The sequence below is a fragment of the Pimephales promelas genome, chromosome 7 (genome assembly GCF_988280905.1).
Source record: "Pimephales promelas chromosome 7, fPimPro1.hap1.1, whole genome shotgun sequence".
Taxonomy (NCBI): domain Eukaryota; kingdom Metazoa; phylum Chordata; class Actinopteri; order Cypriniformes; family Leuciscidae; genus Pimephales; species Pimephales promelas.
The window spans coordinates 18,233,966-18,253,511 of NC_142775.1; the positions used below are offsets into that span (position 1 = coordinate 18,233,966).

At 37.9% G+C, this 19,546-nt stretch overlaps 1 protein-coding gene across 19 annotated transcripts in view; it reads left to right on the forward strand.

Annotated features, from left to right (window-relative positions):
• The first annotated feature begins 8,941 nt into the window (after positions 1-8,941).
• caska (calcium/calmodulin dependent serine protein kinase a) overlaps positions 8,942-19,546 on the forward strand; it is a 174,708-nt gene continuing 164,103 nt past the window's right edge. For 10 of the 19 annotated variants that reach the window (XM_089133166.1, XM_089133167.1, XM_039678105.2 and 7 more), the window contains exon 1: positions 8,943-9,592. In XM_089133166.1, coding sequence (XP_088989292.1) covers positions 9,534-9,592 — 59 coding nt within the window. In that variant the 5' untranslated portion in view covers positions 8,943-9,533. Of the gene's footprint in view, positions 9,593-19,546 lie in introns of all 19 variants that reach the window. The other 9 variants (XM_039678090.2, XM_039678093.2, XM_089133162.1 and 6 more) reach the window with 1 other exon arrangement.

Sequence of the window (19,546 nt, forward strand, 5' to 3'; positions counted from 1 at the left end):
TTTGAGTTACTATATTTGTATAATAACGACATTATGTTTATATAGGGTTAGGGTTAGGGCTTTTGTTGTCATTTTTGCAAACATTTTTAGAAGCAGTTTGACAGCAGGACAGCATAAATATTTTGTGGTAGTGTTTTCAATATCCATCTCAAGGTCTGATATTGCAGACACTGATTTCAGAGATAGGCCTATTCACACCCTGATGCTTTCTAACACTACACGGTTAGAGAATGATGATGAGCACCAATGTTTATCCCCAAGTTCATTTAGCTGAAACATTAGTGAGCGAGTCAGGCATGAGGCTACAAGATTTACATAGAAAATGATTGTGAGCCATCTTCAATGCAATTAGAAATACTATGTTTACTAATAATTGCTGCAATGCCTTCATTATACATGCCAGAGGGCATAATGAATTTTAGAGGTCCACCAAAAACAAGCCTGAAAAAAAACTCAACTGCCTGTCTTTTAAATTGTATATAACAGTGTTGTTCTTAAGGGCAGCTGAAATTGAGCATATTAAGAAGGTTTGATTTTCCAACAATTTCCTTTCTTTAGAGTCTGGAGCTGGTTTAATCAGATCGTAATGGTCTCCTTGAGTGATAGTCGAGAGCAGCACAAAACATACACCTATAGGGCACTCTGCAGTGTGAAACACTCCCTTGTGACAATAAAACAGGGCCTTACAACTCGCCCAGCCCGTTCTCATCCCAAGATGTCATCTAACTGACGCTTATACGTCAACATCGGACGTTTTAGGGTACCCTTTAACATCAGTTAGATGACGCTATCTAATCCTAACCCTACCCCAGACCTAAACCTACCCGCGTCATCTATCTGACGCTAAAAGTAAAGCGTCAGTTGGATGACGCCCTAGGATCATCATCTAACTGACGTTAAAGTGTACCCTAAAACGTCGGATGTTGACGTATGGTCAAAAGCGTCAGTTAGATGACAACTTGGGATGAGAATCTGTTGACTCGCCGCAAGATAGCCTGGTTAAAACCAGACCATTCTCAATTGTAACTGAGTTATGGTCTGGCAAAGAATCATAGACAAATCATTTCCAGAGGGGCGTCACTAACGGACGTTGGGGATAGACCTAAAACCAATCAGAGCGATGAAGGAGATGACGTATGGAGAGTGGCGGAGAAACATCTCAGAGTGTTCGGTTTTTAACAAAAAGGAAACGTTCAAATCACTTAAAAACAGACTCGATAGCTGATTCGAATGTGTGATGTCCGACGGCGGCATCCATCTTTGTAATGTAGGCTACAAAATCTGCTTCAAAATCCCACGCTGTCGTCATCGTGTAAACCCCGCCCCAACGTTTCTGATTGGTGCCTCGATTTCGACGGATTAGAAATGGGCTTGAATGAGCTCTTTGCCAGACTAACTTTCAGAGCAATTCTAAATTTGCCAGAAGTTGTCTGGGTTTTCCCAGGTTAGCCGCAAGCTATAGCCTATAGCACCAGAAAAAGAGGTCATCCCCGCCTCTGAGGACTAATTTGAGTGTAGACACGTACAGTTATAAACACCAGCACACTTTTTTTGCTGTGGTAATTCTATCAACTGGCCAAACATGCCTGTTTGTAGAGTTGCTCGGGTAATGAGAATTGCTGGCTATACAAGAGCACTTTTGTTGCCATGGTTGGCTGGACATGTTGAAATATGCCAGAGTAGTTTAGGTCTTATTTCAGAGGATCCCATTGTGGGATATTTCTCTAGGGAGGTGGAGGAGCAATCGCAGGGCCAGTAAGTCTTCCTTGTGGCGATAGAGGACCTGTTTTCCCTGTTGATGATTCAGGAACTCTGAACACTCATTTGTTACCCAGTGAACACATTGGAAAGAACATTTACATTACTTTATAACCAGTGTTGTTATTGTATATTAACTGAATATAACAAATTGAAGCTAATTCAATAATTATTCTATAAATAATACTAAAATAACACTGATTAACAACTTCTAACCAAGATTAAGCACAAGTTTGAGAGAGAGAGACAGAGAGAGTATTTTTATATGATGGAACACTCTATAGCCTACTGTGTTGAGGGTACACAAAAAAGGGAAACAATCATTCAAAAAACTAAACCTTACATAAATAAAGGGAATGAGAAGAATCACACAATTTCAATTCAATTGCTATAGTGTATTACACAATTTTACCATATTTACAATATGCAGTGCAAGCGTGTGTGTATGTGTGTAACGTGCCACAATGTATCTTAATCCCATTTACTGTATAGATATAATGTTTGAATCAGTCTCATCGGAGTTGTTTTAAAAAAATGGGAGCAGATTCAAGAGGGAAGTGTCTGTAAAAGTATCAATGGTGAGTATTCCACAAGGCGAAGACGCTCCCGATATACTCCACAACGAGAGGGGTGTAACAGATCAGCCTCAGTAGTTCACACACTTTACAAGAATAAGAGGTAAGACAAGAAAAACGACCAACAATATATTATTTCCTTGTTAATCCATTATCACATTAAACTTAACCTTCTATGTGGCAGGGCTACAATGCATTGTCAGTACATGTAAACACTCTCTGTGAGTGATGTAGTAAAACAGCTCAGTGCTGAGACAGATAGGCCAAATATAACTCTATCAGCAACTCAAATTAAGTGTTCGGTGGTTGCATTGAAAAGTGCTAGCCTGCATTGATTTTGGTTCTTTGAGAAAGTCCCCAGGAATAACTGGCAGAGACTTGTTGAATTGTGTTTTCCATTGAATGCAATAACTGCTAATTTAATTGTGTTCCCAATTACAACAATACAATTAGCCTCAAATGTGCAAAACAATAGACTCGTAGTCGATTTTGTATTATTCACTGCCAACTGCCATGTCAAAGAAGCAATGCGAAAAGGCAATCTTTGTATTGACATATTTGCATGTCTTAAAGTGGCTTTCATCACAAATTGCTGATCATTCACTGTGTTTGCAGTTGATAATAGTCTAGATTGAATCTGTTCAGCTCTCAGAAAGAAATGCCAGAGAAATACAGATGAACAGAGAGGAAGACGTCAGAGGATAATGTAGCCAAGTCGTCACCTTCATTTATAAAGCGCTTTTAACAGTATGGATTGTTTCAAAGCAGCTTTAAGGCCCGTTCACACCAAGCACGATAACTATAAAGATAATGATAAAGATAACTATAAATGCGTCCACACCAACGTCCGATAACGGTCTTTTTAAGGCCCGTTCACACCAAGCACGATAACTATAAAGATAACTATAAAGATAACTATATATGCGTCCACACCAACGACCGATAACAGTCTTTTTAAGGCCTGTTCACACTAAGCATGATAAATATAAAGATAACTATAAAGATAACGATAAAGATAACTATATGCGTCCACACCAACGACCGATAAAGCTCTTTAAGGCCCGTTCACACCAAGCACAATAACTATAAAGAAGATAATGATAAAGATAACTACATATGCGTCCACACCAACGACCGATAACAGTCTTTTTAAGGCCCCATCACACCAAGCATGATAAATATAAAGATAACGATGAAGATTACTATATGCGTCCACACCAACGACCGATAACGGTCTTTTTAAGGCCCGTTCACATCAAGCACAATAACTATAAAGATAACGATGAAGATAACTACATATGCGTCCACACCAACGACCGATAACAGTCTTTTTAAGTCCCGTTCACACCAAGCATGATAAATATAAAGATAAAGATAACTATAAATGCGTCCACCAACGACCGATAATAGTCTTTTTAAGGCCCGTTCACACCAAGCATGATAACTATAAAGATAACGATAAAGATAACTACATGCATCCACACCAACGACCGATAACGGTCTTTTTAAGGCCCGTTCACACCAAGCACGATAACTATAAAGATAAGGATAAAGATAAGGATAAAGATAACGATAAAGATAACTATAAATGCGTCCACCAACGACCGATAACAGTCTTTTTAAGGCCCGTTCACACCAAGCATGATAACTATAAAGATAACGATAAAGATAACTACATGCATCCACACCAACGACCGATAACGGTCTTTTTAAGGCCCGTTCACACCAAGCACGATAACTATAAAGATAACGATAAAGATAACTATATATGCGTCCACACCACGACCGAAAACAGTCTTTTTATTCTAAGCCCGCACGCTTCAGCAACAACCTGACAGAGCTCGCTCCTCTCTTGATACTACACACGTGACTTTCAAATGAAAGATTGGTATCAAAGAGCACAGGTTCGTAACCAACGACGAGGACTTGACAAAGCAGCCATCAAGTGTTAGAAAGTATTCTAGGTTATTAAGTGAGGAAGTGCAATAATTATAATCTCTATTTTTTCAGAATTAAGTAGGCCTAGTAGGAAATGCTAGTCATTTAGTTTTTTATATCAGCTATGCATTCCGTTAATTTTGTGGATTGGTAAGTTTCGTCATGGTGTGGTACGGCTCTGTTACGACTACCATTACCTGAGTGAGTGCGGAGTCGTGTTCCTCTGCGACACCCACAATGAACGCTGAACCAACAGTCAACAAAGCATAGTCCATAAACTGACTGAGAGTGAGATGAATGGGGACCCTCACACAGATTAAACATGATTTGAGCGGTTGATCAATGTCTTCACAAAAGAAATCTACAGTATGAGCACACAGTCCGGCATTTCAGAAAAATAGGCGAGATCTAAATATTCTAGTACATAATCCTCGAGCGATCACAAGCCCTGCTCGAGCATTAATAACATTTGTGCATTGTCCATACCTGGCCGATATCCACAGGGAAAGCAAATGGATTTTTGTGTGGCCGAGTATTCTGTAACGGGGCAAACAAGATGAGAGATGTGCGGATCCATAGGCAAGGCTTTATTGCAAAACATGGTCTAAATACAGGCAAGGTCAATAAACAGCAAACAGCATGGAAAATGCATGACAGAGAAATGCTTAGGGCAAGCGTGGGTAGACGATGGTGAACAATATCCAACAGTTGCAAGGTAAAGTTAGAAAATCAAGGTAAAGAGCAAAACGAGGTACAAACAGAGTACGGAGGGCTAGGATAAGGGTGAATCTAGGAAACAGCCAATAATCAGAACAAAGGACAAGGCAACACTAAGGTCAAGGATGGACTCTGCAGAGAAGCTAACACTACTCGGCCTCAGGGAGAGAAAGTCCTAAATGATAGGAAATGATCAACTTAAAGGAAAAACTATTTTAAAAGCAAACAACCATATAATTATGCAACTTAATAATGCACCATTGGATTTGCTTGCAGTCTATTCAAACATTATGGTATCCCAACATTTAAATTTTACAGATTTAAATTAACTAACCCTAACCCATAATGCTAATATAACATAATATATACTCTACTAATATCTAATATGTTTTGTATCTTTGTACTACACTGACAACCACAAAGAGGTGGTGGAAAATGATGTTGAAACAGAAAAGGGTTATGTGTGTAAGAAGGTGGAGCCTCCAAGCACACTTGAGGCTAAACTTTAAAAACAAAAAAAATATATATGTGTTGGCTTTATGAAATGTATACACAAACATATAAAACAATCAGCCTGCTGCCATCAGCCAAGGAGAGGATATCAGATGCACCTGCAGATACCAAGTGTCCTCTGTCCATCTCACTTATAATGCCTGGAACATTGTGAGGACAACATATGCAGTCATGTGGTCGATGTGTGTGTATATCTGTGTGAATTAGTGGTTTCATCCTTGAAAATCACTGCAGCTGAGTCGGCTGCTTTTATGCCCACATCAATGAGGCTGTGATTTAACATTTTTTTAAAGGGCGCAGACTGTACATTTACAATGAGAAGTGACTGAATGAATTCTAGACTGAATGAATGGACTCAATGTACAAAATCCAATTAGCTCAAGTGTATCCCACTAATCATCAGCTACAGAAATCAATGCAGTAATTCAAAGGCACTAACAGAGGAATGCATTTCAGAGGAATGTTCCTCCATTGCAATCTTAAGTCAGGTTCCTTGGATGGCACTTTCTACAAATACACTTTATGCCAGTATGATTTTTGGTAACACTTTACAATAAGGTTCATTAGTTAAAGGTGATCTAAGCGATGTCACACGTTTTTTAGGCCAAAACATTTTTTGTCACACACAGCAAACATCTCATTATCCGCTAACTGCATGTCCCCTAAACACACTGTAAAAAAACGCGGTCTATGCAGACAACCCGGTCTCCACAAATGGCAACAAAGACAAACTGCTGCAACCCGTCCACGAACCACAACAAACTGTTCCAGCCAATAACTGGCAAGAAGGCCCTGGGGGTGGGGTTTGGGCTATCTAGCCTCATGTTCATGTTAGTTAATACTTTGACTAATGTATAATGAACCCTAAGTGTTACCTGATGTTTAAGGTATAACAGTGTATTGCAACCCCCCCCCCCCCAAAAAAAAACAAAAAACAAAAAAAAAAACAAAAAAAAAAAACAATATATTACAGTGTCAGTGCCTCATTTCATCAACAGTACAACTTAATTTTATACTATAAAGCGGCTTTTCAGTTTCATGTTTGACCTCCGTGGAGTCAACAGATGAAAATAATGTTAAGTAAAGTAAAGCAGAAAAAAACTTCCGGAGTTCCAGGTGCACCCCCAATTATTACATCTATGGACCAATGGTAGTACAAAGGTGTTTACCAGCCAAATTGAACTTTTCGAAGTTCGCTTTGGCAAACTGTTTTCAACTCTGAAAACAAATTCCAAAAGAAAGTTCATTTTGGCTTGATTTTTTTCGAAATGATGTCACAAGTATATGGGGCCTTTACAACATTGCGTGAATGCAACAAAAGTCTTGAGTTATGCTGTATGCTTTCGAATCAGTACTGTGATGTCATACACCAATCGTCGGTACTCTGTACAGTGCTGCTTCAAGTCGATCACACCGATAATGACGATAAACGTCATTATCTCAAAACTACAAAATTTTACATACGTGTTGCTGACATATTATTGTAGCAGAGTTTGTGCTGAATACAGTGTTATAATACTTTAGCCATGAAAATGTCACAAGTAACAGGAAAAAGCTCAAATGTCAGAGCATGTCAGAACACCTCCAGGACCCAGAAAACACCTCAGGCCCCAGAGGGTTAAATCTGCATTGGTCAGGTGTTACAGCGGCCAGTTTACATGTTGAAATTACAAGTTATAAACAAGCACGTAAAAGCTTTTTATAGTTCCAGATCGTTACGGTGATAACGGTTTGCAGTGCACACTTGCACCTTAAAAGACTGGTACTTAATTCAGGAACAACTGATGCATAGGTGCAATTAAAAAAAAGTGTGATTAATATTACATGACTGTTGTTGAAAACAACAGCGATCATTGAGATTTCACAAGACATCCATTAGAAAAAACTAATGAAGAAGTTATAGAGAAAAGAAAAGAGTAAGCTCAGTTGGTCAAGAGTGAACCAGGTCCAATTAATATCCAAGAAAGACATGAACAAAGGTATTCTGACTGCAGCCTTAACTCCAAAGGGAAGATAAGGAAACCAAATATAAGATTCGATTTGGATTATATTACAATAGGATTTCCAATTTAGATCCTTCAATTACTGCTGAAGCTATTTGGATGTGTACCGGCAAATATGTGCATGCTTTACCAATTATTAGACTACACTACATTTAGATTAAATTACACTAAATTAGATTCTACACTAAATTTCTTATGCCCCCCCCCCTTTTTTTACAGATCTCTTTTTTAAGATTTACATATTTCAATTTGAGTAAAATTCCATCAAATCGAATTGAATAATCCTTACATATTTTAATTGAATAATTTCAGTTATTCAATTAAAATATGTAAGGATTATTCACTTTTTTGAATAAAGGATTTATTACATTTTACTATTAATTTAAATGTGATTGTAAGTCTAATAAGTTAATAACCTTAAAAGTTAATAACCTTAAAAAAAACTTAATTTAGTGCACAATTATCTCTTACTGAAAACCCATCACATCCTGTACAATGTACAATCATTTAATTGGGACCTTGTTAGTACATTGAGGCAGGTGAGACGACCTATACTGAATCTAAATGTAACATTCAGTGACTGCTTTTATTGTGTGCATCAATGCTTTGGCAATATTGTATTTACAAAAGTACTTTGAATTGAAAATTGAGATATAGATTTCTTCACTCTTTAAATCACTTCTCAGATATTTTCGTTAATACATTAACATAATGTAAATTGACTATATTGACGTATTTCCAGGGTAGTGAATGAGAGGTTTCCAAAAGCTAAAGTCCCTCATAAATATTTAATCACAAACAAAATCATTTTTTTTTCGATTAAACTCATATAAATGTTACCCATGTAATTATTATCTTGTGAACATATATAATTGGGACATTGATACATTCTGGTCTACAAGATGAAACATTTTATAATTTATTTTGGAGTTGTCCTCATTTAGTTTCATTATAGGCTCATAGCTGACAATGACCAGCTTTCAACTGTGCTTTAACCAATTTTTCTTTGTTTTTTTTTCCTCTTCAGTATTTATAAATTTTGCAGGAAAACAAGACTTTGTATTGTGTTTGAAAATAAAGCCGCAAGTGTGTTTCAATTTTGTAAACATTTTCACATTTTTGTTGACAAACAAACTTTTTAAGTTTGTCACCGTTTCCTTATGTGTTTTTTTGTTGTTTACTCATTGTAGTCTACCCCACTGACTGTAGGTTTCCAAAAGCTGCTTAATTTGTTTAAGAAACTGTCAGTTTGACAGACAAACTCTGAGACGCCGGGTCGTCATTTTGGCTCAGACCGCCGTGCTGGGTTAAGCAGCAATTCCGGTAGACAAAAGTCCTGGCGGAGCCATTATGGCGTGAGGCAATCCAGTTTCATAACCTTGAGTGGGAGGAGTTTGGGTTTTCTGGAAGCTGGGAGCAGCAGAGCTGCTGGAGTTATGAGTGGGAACTAGAGCAACGGCAGCCAGCGTCAGCGAGCAAGGGGGAAAAGCCTCGCGCGTTTCACAGAAGCCCTGCGCGTGGGTAGAATGAGTAGAGAATCAGTTGAACTGCGTACTTTAATAACAACCAATATTTGTATCCCAGAAACAGTGCGCGCTTCTTCTTATTTTGGATCGACAGAGTCGAATTAGTTAGTTTAGCGTTTAGACGACTTAACTCACTTGGCTCTGTGACTTCAACAGCGACTATTGTGGAGTTGTTTTTAACGCTTGAATTACCCCAGCCTCGAGTGGCGGGATTAAGGGGGCCGGGAGAGAGGGAGGAGAAGGTGGGGCAGAGTGAATCAATCGGACCGGGCGCTCACTACTGTCAATCGAACCACCAACGGATATTTTTCTCTCCAAAACAGACAGGAATCAATCATTGTTTTTGTTCATCGGAATTTGGAGAGCGTCAGCGTCGGCTGTCAGTGTTCCCTTTCGCCGCGTATTCTAGCTACTCTGAAGTCTCTACGCTGTAATCCTCCGATATTTACCGTTTGGACGGATTTTTTTGGAGGGGAGTGTAAATTCCCCGGTCTTGTTGGACCATGGCTGACGACGACGTGCTCTTTGAAGATGTTTACGAGCTGTGCGAGGTCATTGGCAAGTGAGTGTCACGGTTTGATTACTTTGATAATGACACACGGGCAGATGTCCATCTGTAACTCGAGCTGCGTCTTTTGCATTTAGTGTCGAGTGTCATAGATGTCACTGCATTTTAGACTTGTGGTGCAGTGCTGCTGTTGAACACATGACAATTACATTCAGTCGTAACTCTTCAAAACTGCATGTCTGAAGCAAGAGGAATGGGAGTGGCGTGTGTGAGAGATGAGAGAAGTCTGTACTTTGAGCATTCATGCAGGTAGATGCTATTCACAACTAACGTTAGAGCGCAAGACACACGTTTTTACATTGATCAAATAGTGATGATTTCTGCGAGGGACCATGATAAATAAACCGACTCATTTATTTTGTCTGGGAGGTCAATGTGTCACCTGGGTTAAAAAAATTATTAAGTGTGTGCTTGCAGTCATGTTAGTTATGTTGTTGGTCATTGTTAATGGTCACTGCATGTCTTTTACATTGAGTGGTCAGTGTTCGATGTCATTTGAGCTCTGGCTATTAGTTCAGTTTGATTTAAATGTAAGGTCATAAAGGCCTAAAAATGGACATAATTGTTTCCCTGAATGCCCTGAGATTTTCTCCTACATAGATGGACGATACTTCTTTTTTTATGAACGATGTGATCTGAATTATATTTGTTTTTGATTAATATTATGCTGAATCGATTTTATTTTATTTCTACTATTTTGTGTAATATTTTATGTAACATATTTAGCCTAATTATTGTGATTTAGGTTTTTTACCATTTAAAAGGTCACAATTACTTGGTGCAATTTATTAATAAAACCAGATATCTTTAATGATTAGAAACACTTTCTTATAGGTAACAATATTTTTAATGGCACTTCATTGAACCACATTTAAGGTACATGCCAATCATAACAAGAGTAGTACAGTTGTAGCCAGGCTTGAAGTAATACGAGATTAAAGTTGTTTCTGATTTAAATCTTTGTTAAGCCACATTACGAGTTTGGTGACTTTTTGCTGTGATGAAGGGCCACAGACCTAACATGTATCAGCAGGCTTGGAGCCTTTCATATTAAACTGAAACACAGTTTACCTTACTATTTTCAGATTGCAGTTTGTTGTGTTCATGAGAAGAATTGTATTGTTGACTACTATTTTTGATAAGTGTTGTGTTCTTCTGACCCTATAGGTTTTCCCATTGGAAATTATGTCATTAATGACTCGCCCTCATGTCGTTCCAAGCTCGGAAGACCTCTTTTCATCTTCGTAACAGTTTAAGATATTTTAGATTTAGCCCAAGAGCTTTCTGTTTCTCCATTGAACACGGTATACTGTCCTTGTCCAGAAAGGAAATAAAGACCACCAAAGTAGTCTATGTGAGACCAGTGGGTTAGTTAGAATGTTTTGAAGCATCGAAAATACATTTTAGTCCCAAAACCCCCCCCCCCCCCCCCAAAAAAACCTACAACTTTATTCTCAATCAGCGTTCAGTGGTGCTTAAATGCTTACTTGTTTCTGTAATGTGGCCTACCTATTTAAAGAGCCCCTATCATAGCATTTGAAATGTTTCTATCTTTGTTTTAGGAGTTCCCAAAACAGTTTAACGTGCATGCAAGGATAAAAAACACTTTATTTGTCTTATAAAATGCATTTATTTTTAACTGATTTGCTCAACGACTCCCAAATGATTCGTTCAATTCATTTTCCCAAACACTTCATTTGAGTGACTCGAATCTGTGGCGATTGGTCAAATGACCCAGTCAGTTGTTATTGGTAAACCGTAGGCAGAGATTGTCGGCAACGAAACGCCCATAACCAGGATTATAGCTTGTCAAGTGTTGAAACATGTATATAGTGTTTGAACAAACGTGTCAGAAAAAGTGCACTTTCCACACGGTCCCTTACTCGCGTCTCCGTCAAGAGCGAGCTTTCCCGGCGAAACTCACATTGGGGCGGCTTTTGAGGGACAGTACTTATAGAGCGAAGTCATATTTGGCTAAGTCGTTTAGGAGGTAATTGCCATTTTTCAATGAATGTCTGGTGAATATCAAAAACAAAACTAACTTTACCCCGCTTAGAAGCTGCGCGGAGTGTACACAACACACACAACACAATATAACTATATTGTGCATGCTACAGAAAACATAACAGCAAACATTATTAATAATACTTACAGATTGTGATTCGGAGGAGGACGAACCTGATCCATATACACTGGATACTGAGCCCTCCTTCAGGAACAACCGGCTTGCGAATCCACATTTAAATGAATTTATGTTTTTGAATTTTAAATGATTTGTCATTAAAATGATGAGAACACAAGTTTCGGGCTATACTGTTGTGGGTTGAAAATATGAACTCTGACCACTGATTCTTCACATCCTCGTCCCTGGGCAATGAAAACAAGTGGCTGAACTGTCTTTGCAATGTAGAACACAGCGTCTTCTCGACATGATGCGATTCAGCTGAAGTATTTCAATGTGTTCTAGACATCACTTCAAGTCTGCATGCGCAGTTGTTGGGAGCGGCCAATAACCTTTCTACGTCACGATGTAACAGCTAATGACTCGTTTCAAAAACAATTCATTTCATAGACTCAGAGTCGCCTCTCACTTTTGAAAGACAATAACTTTATATACGGTGCACTTTCAGATATAAATCTTTGCAGGATGTTTTCATTCCCTTAGAGCTATATTCCACACTACATGAACAGTCTTTTTCAAAAATCCATGATAGGTGCTCTTTAAATCACACCTGCACCAGTCTAGGTGTATGAGAATGGAAGTGAATGAGTCATGGCTGAAGTTCATTACTCTTGTCTCGTGTGTTTCGTTGCTTCCCAAATCCCGACAGATACATAGTTGTACTGGATGGAACATTTACTTATTGTGAGATCTCTCATTATGTTATATAACCAGGATTTTCTCCAGCTGTCACTGTTGTGCAAGTGTTTGCCTGAGTTTCAATGTAAAGACAATAGTGGATGTAAATTTCTAATACCATGTAATTAGAGCTCTCACCATGCACTCAGTTTGTAATTAGAAGCAGTTCGGTACATGTAGCTGTCTCATAATAACAAAACAACATATAGTTAGCATGTGCGCAGTGGTGGATTTTTACTTTACAAACTATGTTTAGGGGAACATTATATAAATGTGGGGGTCAAAATTTTCAGCCAATGCAAAAGATGGAAACTGTTGATGGTCTGATTCCACTATTACATATGTGTAGTAGATACATGAAGATGTTGTTTACGTTTACCTCTCCCTTGTTTTTTTATAACACAATATTTTTTAGAATATTTACAGGCCCTTTATTTTGTTTCATCATAGACAAATTAAAGGAAATCCTTTTTGTCTGTCTGTGTGGCTTGTCGCTGTTCTGTGCCCACCCTGAGGCCTCACGGTTGTGTTTGGAGGTAAAGAGGATGCTGTCCATTAAACAGATACACTGCTTCTCTCCCTAGGCCACATTCTGTGAGCTCAATAAGACATGTGGGAGTGTGTGCTGTGTGTATGTCTGTTATTATAAATGGCCCAGAATGCTAATATAGCATAGGACAAAGGGTCAGAATAGCTGACCAAGCCACCCCGCAGTGTCATAATTCACTGTTACATTGTGTCTGGTCTCTCAGTCTGTTTGTAAAACACTTAAAGCACGCTGTCCTCCGAGTTACTATTAATAATGGGTTATAATTGAAAAAAGCAAAACACTTGTTTTTAGCACTCTCATGTTTAGGACAGATGTTTTGTTGAATAAAAAAAAATGTTAATCTATTAATGGGCTCTATGCACGGCGTTATTTCCGGTGAAGGATTAGGGATGCTCGATAACTTCCGCCGATCATAGAGTCCAATGCAATACCGAGAATTTATATTGAATTTTATACTCCATGGTTATACTAATGAAACGTTAGTCACAAAAACAGATAAAACAGACACCCCTCGTTGTGTTTATGCTTCTTTTTAAAATTATATTAAATAAATATAACTATATATAAAATTACATCTAAACGTATGTACGTTTCGTTTCAAAGACGGGAGGACAGTAAATATTGAAGACTCTGCCATAATCCCGTTTTCTCCGGTTTTCCTCCGCTTTAATCTACACAACCGGAAATGGACGAGCATCCTTACGTCAAATGCGGAACTTATGCGTGCATATAGCCCATTGTTTGAGTCTCACACAGCCATGGCGGATGGCTTTGCAAACTATTAGGCATGGGCACTACACTGTTAGACCTTACCAGGTTTTTTTACAGTAAAACAGTGTTGCCAGTAATTTACTGTAAAAATGCACTAAAACTAATAAGTTGTATTTTTTAGTTAATTTGAGTTTTAGTGCATTTTTACAGTAAATAACTGGCAACAGTGTTGTCAGTATTTTACTGTAAAAAACCTGGTAAGGTCTAACAGTGTAGTAGTAGGCCTATGCCAAAGCCCAGAGCCGGATTTTGGCTGAACTGTGAATGATGGAGCTGAATTTGGCTCTTATATTGTCATATACAGTATGCTTCTTCCAAGGGCTTTAAGTCTAGAGTGATTGTGTTGTTTAGGCACTAATGCTATAGTAGTCTCAGCCAGAGTGATCTAGTGATTGAGCTTTGCTGATGCATGAAACCGTCAGCCAGCAGCCCGAACAAGAGTTTCAGTCCACAATTTGCTGCATAGCAAATTCAGCTCTGTTAAACCTGACAGTGCAGTCTAGCAAAACACAATGTTTAAAATCTTAAATCCGAACATTCAAGTGTTATTGAGATTGGGAATGTTTTCATACACCCATGTAATATAACATATTTGGGCTCCAGAAACCTGATCAAACAACCCTCTTTTGTCCACAGAGAGCCGTAGATAACTCTTGGCCTCCTGCAGGTTAGTCACCAGTGTGCACAAATCAGGCCTTCCTCCAGCCGTTTAAAACCCCCAGGATTCTGGGTCCTGTTGTGAAAGCACCATGTTCTAGCAGTGACTGACCTTCATTTATCCCCACCTGCAGAAAAATGTTGTTAGTAAAGGCAAGCACCCACTACACTTCACCTCAACCCCTCGCCTCAAGACATGTTAACGTTCAATAACAGCATGCTTATCATGTTTTTAAATAGTGTTTTTGATGAGTGTGTGAGGGGTTGGTAATGAGGTTAGTAATAGTGCGTGTCACTGCCTTTGATTCGAGGCTGACTGACACACTGACCTAGATGAGACGGCAGGATCACCGTGCTTGAGCATCTAGCTTTAAGCAAAAGATGGGGAATGTAATTAAGTTTGACAGTGTTGTGACTTTCCTCCGCTTTGTGCTGTTATGAGTTGAGTTTTGGCAATCTGTGCTGAGGTGTAAGCGGACAGCAGGTTGTTAGTTTGAAGGCAGTGTCACTCGTTGTGCCAAATATTACTTGCCTTTAATTTTATTAGGATCCTGTGAAAATTGAACATGAACTGAGAAAGTTTCCTCTGCATTTCATCATGCTCCTTCATCCAGCACTTTTTCATGTTTTTGATTTTATTTCTATTGATTTATGTGATCACTCATGCTCGGTTGCCTCTTTCTGCCATCATCAGTGCGTTTGGTTTTTCCCATAGACAGTAAAAGAAATGGACAGAGCCATCTCATTGGAACTCCGTTGAGACGATTGAAGCCCGTTTTTGGCGATTTTTTTTATTTTTTTATTTTTTTATTTTTTAGCACTTCCGTCCCTGACGCGCAGACTCAAACTGCTTGACTACGTCAAAAAAAAAAAAAAGCAAAAAAAGCTTGACTACGTAGTGCGTAGATGTGACGAGAGCAACCCGTCTGTCTTCTAGTGCTGTGGCATGGGAAATCTGAATCATTCCCTTCCGAAACTTGCAGAGGCGGAGAGTGTGAATAGGAGCTGTCCATGAGCGAGGAGAAGGAGACACTTTTGCTAGGTATTCTGATTATTTTGTCATTTTGTCTCCACGTTTTCCCGATTGCGCGTGAGCTTCTCCTCCTGTCCATACGGTAATCTCTCTCCTGTGCCACAGAGAGTCGTGTGGGTATGACACAATCGTTAGCCTACTTTCACTAAAACTGCTTCTACGGGGCCATAACATAAGCTACAAGGTAATGGAGCTATTTATACATTGTCGTGTTTCTTTAGAAATAAATAAAGGACAAATGGGGTCTTCAAACGCCTCAGATGTAAAGTTATTCGCTGTCAAAGTGACCTCAAAATGAATGGGAGTCAATGGGAATGCTAACGCAAGTGAAGTTCTGCTACAAGATGTCAGCTCCCGCGAGGCTTCAACTTCCGGTAGATGGATTACCCCCTTGGTTTTTCCAAACTGACCCACGTCAGTTTCGGTAGCGCACTGCCGCCTAGTGGAGAACTTTGAAACAGCAGCGCATCAAATACCGAATTTAACAAAATTATGATATTGTACTGTTTGAAATATATTATATACCAGTATTTTTGCAGTCCCTGTATACCGCGCATCCCTATTGATGAGCAACACCTGTACAACGTTTTGGATCTCTCTCACGGAGGAGCGGAAGCACAAAAGGAGGAGTGACGACAGTGAAGATCGAGAGAGGCCAGGCCTGGATTTACTGTATGTTTTTTCTGTTTTATTATATTTGGCAGCAGTGTCTGTGAGGGACTGCTGCCTTTACTTTCGTTTTGTATTTATTTAGTTTTATTCATTTTATTTAAAGTTGTGAAACGTTCGCCGGTTCCTGCCTCCTCTTTCCTATAACAGCGATCTGTTGAAACTTATATGAGACCTATAAAGTAACAAAGCACAAAGCTTATTGCGATTATTGCATGGCAGGCAGTGAGGCGCTTTACAAATAATGTTCAGTTTTGTTCACACATCAACTAAAAACCGCATAGAATGAATAAATAGATAATAGATTTTTGGGATTCAAGAATTAAATCGAAGTTGTTTGTAATAAATTCTCCTGTGTCTCTAAACTATTCTGATGCCAGCAGGGTTGAGACCTTATATCTAGAACGTCATGTTCTAAGCCTTAATGTTCTCTGCCCACTGAGAAGACAACCATTAAAGAGATGCTGCATAGAGCCAAATGACACTGACAGTCCTTTTCAGGTCACTAACTCAGCTACCTTATTAAAGCCAGAAGCAGATGCTGTTTGAATGCTTTCTCACTGTTCATGGACTTTAAAAACACCACCTGTGTAAAAAAAGTGCCCTTTGTGTTGATAGATGGGCACTGGGCAGCAGACGTGCTAATAACTTCTCACTTCCTGTGAAGGCTAGACAATGCCTTGACAATTGGTAGAGACACAATGTGCTTCCGCATTGCGGGTTTTGCACGCAATTTTAATAATTCCCTGACGTCTCGCTTTTTTAATGTGGGAAATTCCAATAAACATTTATTCACTTTAGCATGTGTGAGTAAATTATGCACACAGATTATAAAATCAAATCTGTCATCATTTGAAAACTTTTTGCGAGAAAGTGTGAAAGCGTCTTCTCTCTCTGTCTATCAAAATGGGTTACAAGGCAAGCGTCAAGCGCATCAGGCGGTGATACTAGATTCTTACGGTTTGTACAGTCAGGCCAGTGAAAGTTTATCATTTGCACGTCTTTAAGTCTTACCAGTTTAAACAGTCTAGTGATTTTAAACTATCATATCTCTGGGAGATGGATTTCTCTGCGTACGTGCACAGTAAAGCCACATCACTAACCGCTCGCGAGTTACACAACTTGTTGCCTTTTAACTTTAAATTAGGGCGTTTTAACAGTCAAAAACACACAAAAGTATGTCAAAATTCCGACCTTGGTGAGTATCCTCGTAAACGCGGTGTTTAATTAAGCTACTTTATTCAGTTTCTGTATAATTTCTATTCTGTACATGAATACTAGTGTTATCTAAAAAAACTTTTCTTTTTATTTTATTTGCATCTTTATTCTATTGTACTTATTTGTGCTATTTCTATTTATTTACTTCAAATAGTTAAATCAAGCTTCGTTCTGTGTAAACACTTGAGCAACAAAATTACCCCATTTTAAAAATATAAATACACTGAGCGAGCAAACATTTAAATGTAAGATAAATTAAGATAAAAAAATAAAGAATAACCTAAGGGGGGAACTAAGTTCCCCAAGTTGTAGCCTTGCAGTTTGAACATATTGGCACTGGCAGATTGGCTGAATATTGCCAATATTCAAAATAAGCAGATTACAATTTTGCATGGCATGACAGACCATTTCACAGAGCACTTGTTTTTAAACCGCAATGTTTAAAATGCATGCAAACTATAAGCTTTCGTGCTCTCTATTGGTTGACAAATTTCTTTGAAGAATATCAGGAACCAGACAATTTCTGGTCTCATTGACTTCCATAGTAGGAAAAAAAATATACTATGGAAGTCAATGAGACCAGAAACTCTGGTTACTGATATTCTTCTAAATATAAAAAAAAATCGACTGAATACATTCGAAAACGGTAAAACCCAACTGTGTAACTCTGGTGGAGTGGTAAAATGAGCCTATTTCCCAAAAAAGTGGAGTATCCCTTTAAGGTAAATCGTGCCCACCGGTATTGTTGGCCACCCCTACCTTGTGTGTATTTGACAGTTTAACCCTTTGATGCGCAAGCTATGGATACCCCTTCTAATGCGCAACATGGGTCTAAAAAGACCCATATTCATTTCCTATGGTATTTCAGTGATGGCTGAGTGTTTTCTTTGCTGAATCTTTAAACTATATGTATTTTATCATTTGTTATTCCAGGTCTTCATTAAATATCTTGTTTTTGATTTCCACAAATCATTGTGTTTATGTTTGCTTTCTTACTTTATAAACAAACACAGTTTTTGTATTTCTACATCAATTTTACATACATGGGTCTAAAAAGACCCGTATTCATGTCCTATGTTATTTAATGCATGGCTGGACTTTTTTCTTTTTATCTTTTGAGATCAATTTATTTAAGCATTTAATATTCCATTATCTATAAATTTCATGATTTATAAATATTAAAAAAATATTGTTTTCAATTACCAAAAATTTGTGTTACTATATCAAATGTACTTATCAAGCATAATAAAACAAAAGAATAAAGACAACATTTTGTTAAATTGATAATCTTAGAAGTAATTTTAACAACATATTTAACACTTGAAATGTTTATTTGCCACTTTGTCTCGCATAACATTCACATATCACAGATAACTGATAACTGATAACACTGAAATTGAACTGTGGTGTAGTGTAACTGTATTGAATTGTGGTGAATGTGATCAAATAAAAGAAAAAAAACAACAAAAAAAATAAAATCACACTGGTACAGCGGCATCTCAAATTGCCATCTTAGTGCTTACATGCCTCACAAATGACAACTACACGTTTGTGCTCCTTGCACACAGGCCTGGTGCTCTGGGAACACCAGTTGCTGACTTTTCTGTCTTTGGCAGCTGGGCATCATTTCAATCATAGAATGATTTCAGTATAATCATTTCAGCATATGAATGATTATGAACTGTTAGGCCTACTAAATGTAAATAAGCTTTAAAAAAAACAATCTTTTTTGTGTAGTTAACATTAGCTAGCTAGAATATGTCAACAGCTAGCTAGCTAATAGTATTGGACATGTTTCTCCTTCTCACTAGGATTTCTCACTAGGATTACAAGGTCAAGGTAACCATAGCCTAATATTGAGATATTATGTTGTTATCTTTTACAATATATATTAAAAAAAAATGTCTGTGGTTAAAATAAAATAAGATTAATAAAAAAATTTGACCCATGTATGTAAAATTGATGTAGAAATAAATTAAAAAAACCTAACATAATGATTTGTGGAAATTAAAAACAAGATATTTAATGAATACCTGGAATAAGAAATGATTAAAAAAAACATATTTTAAATTAAAGATTCAGCAAAGAAACACTCAGCCATCACTGAAATAACATAGCAAATGAATTTGGGTCATTTTAGACCCATGTATGTAAAATTGATGTATAAATACAAAAACTGTGTTTGTTTAT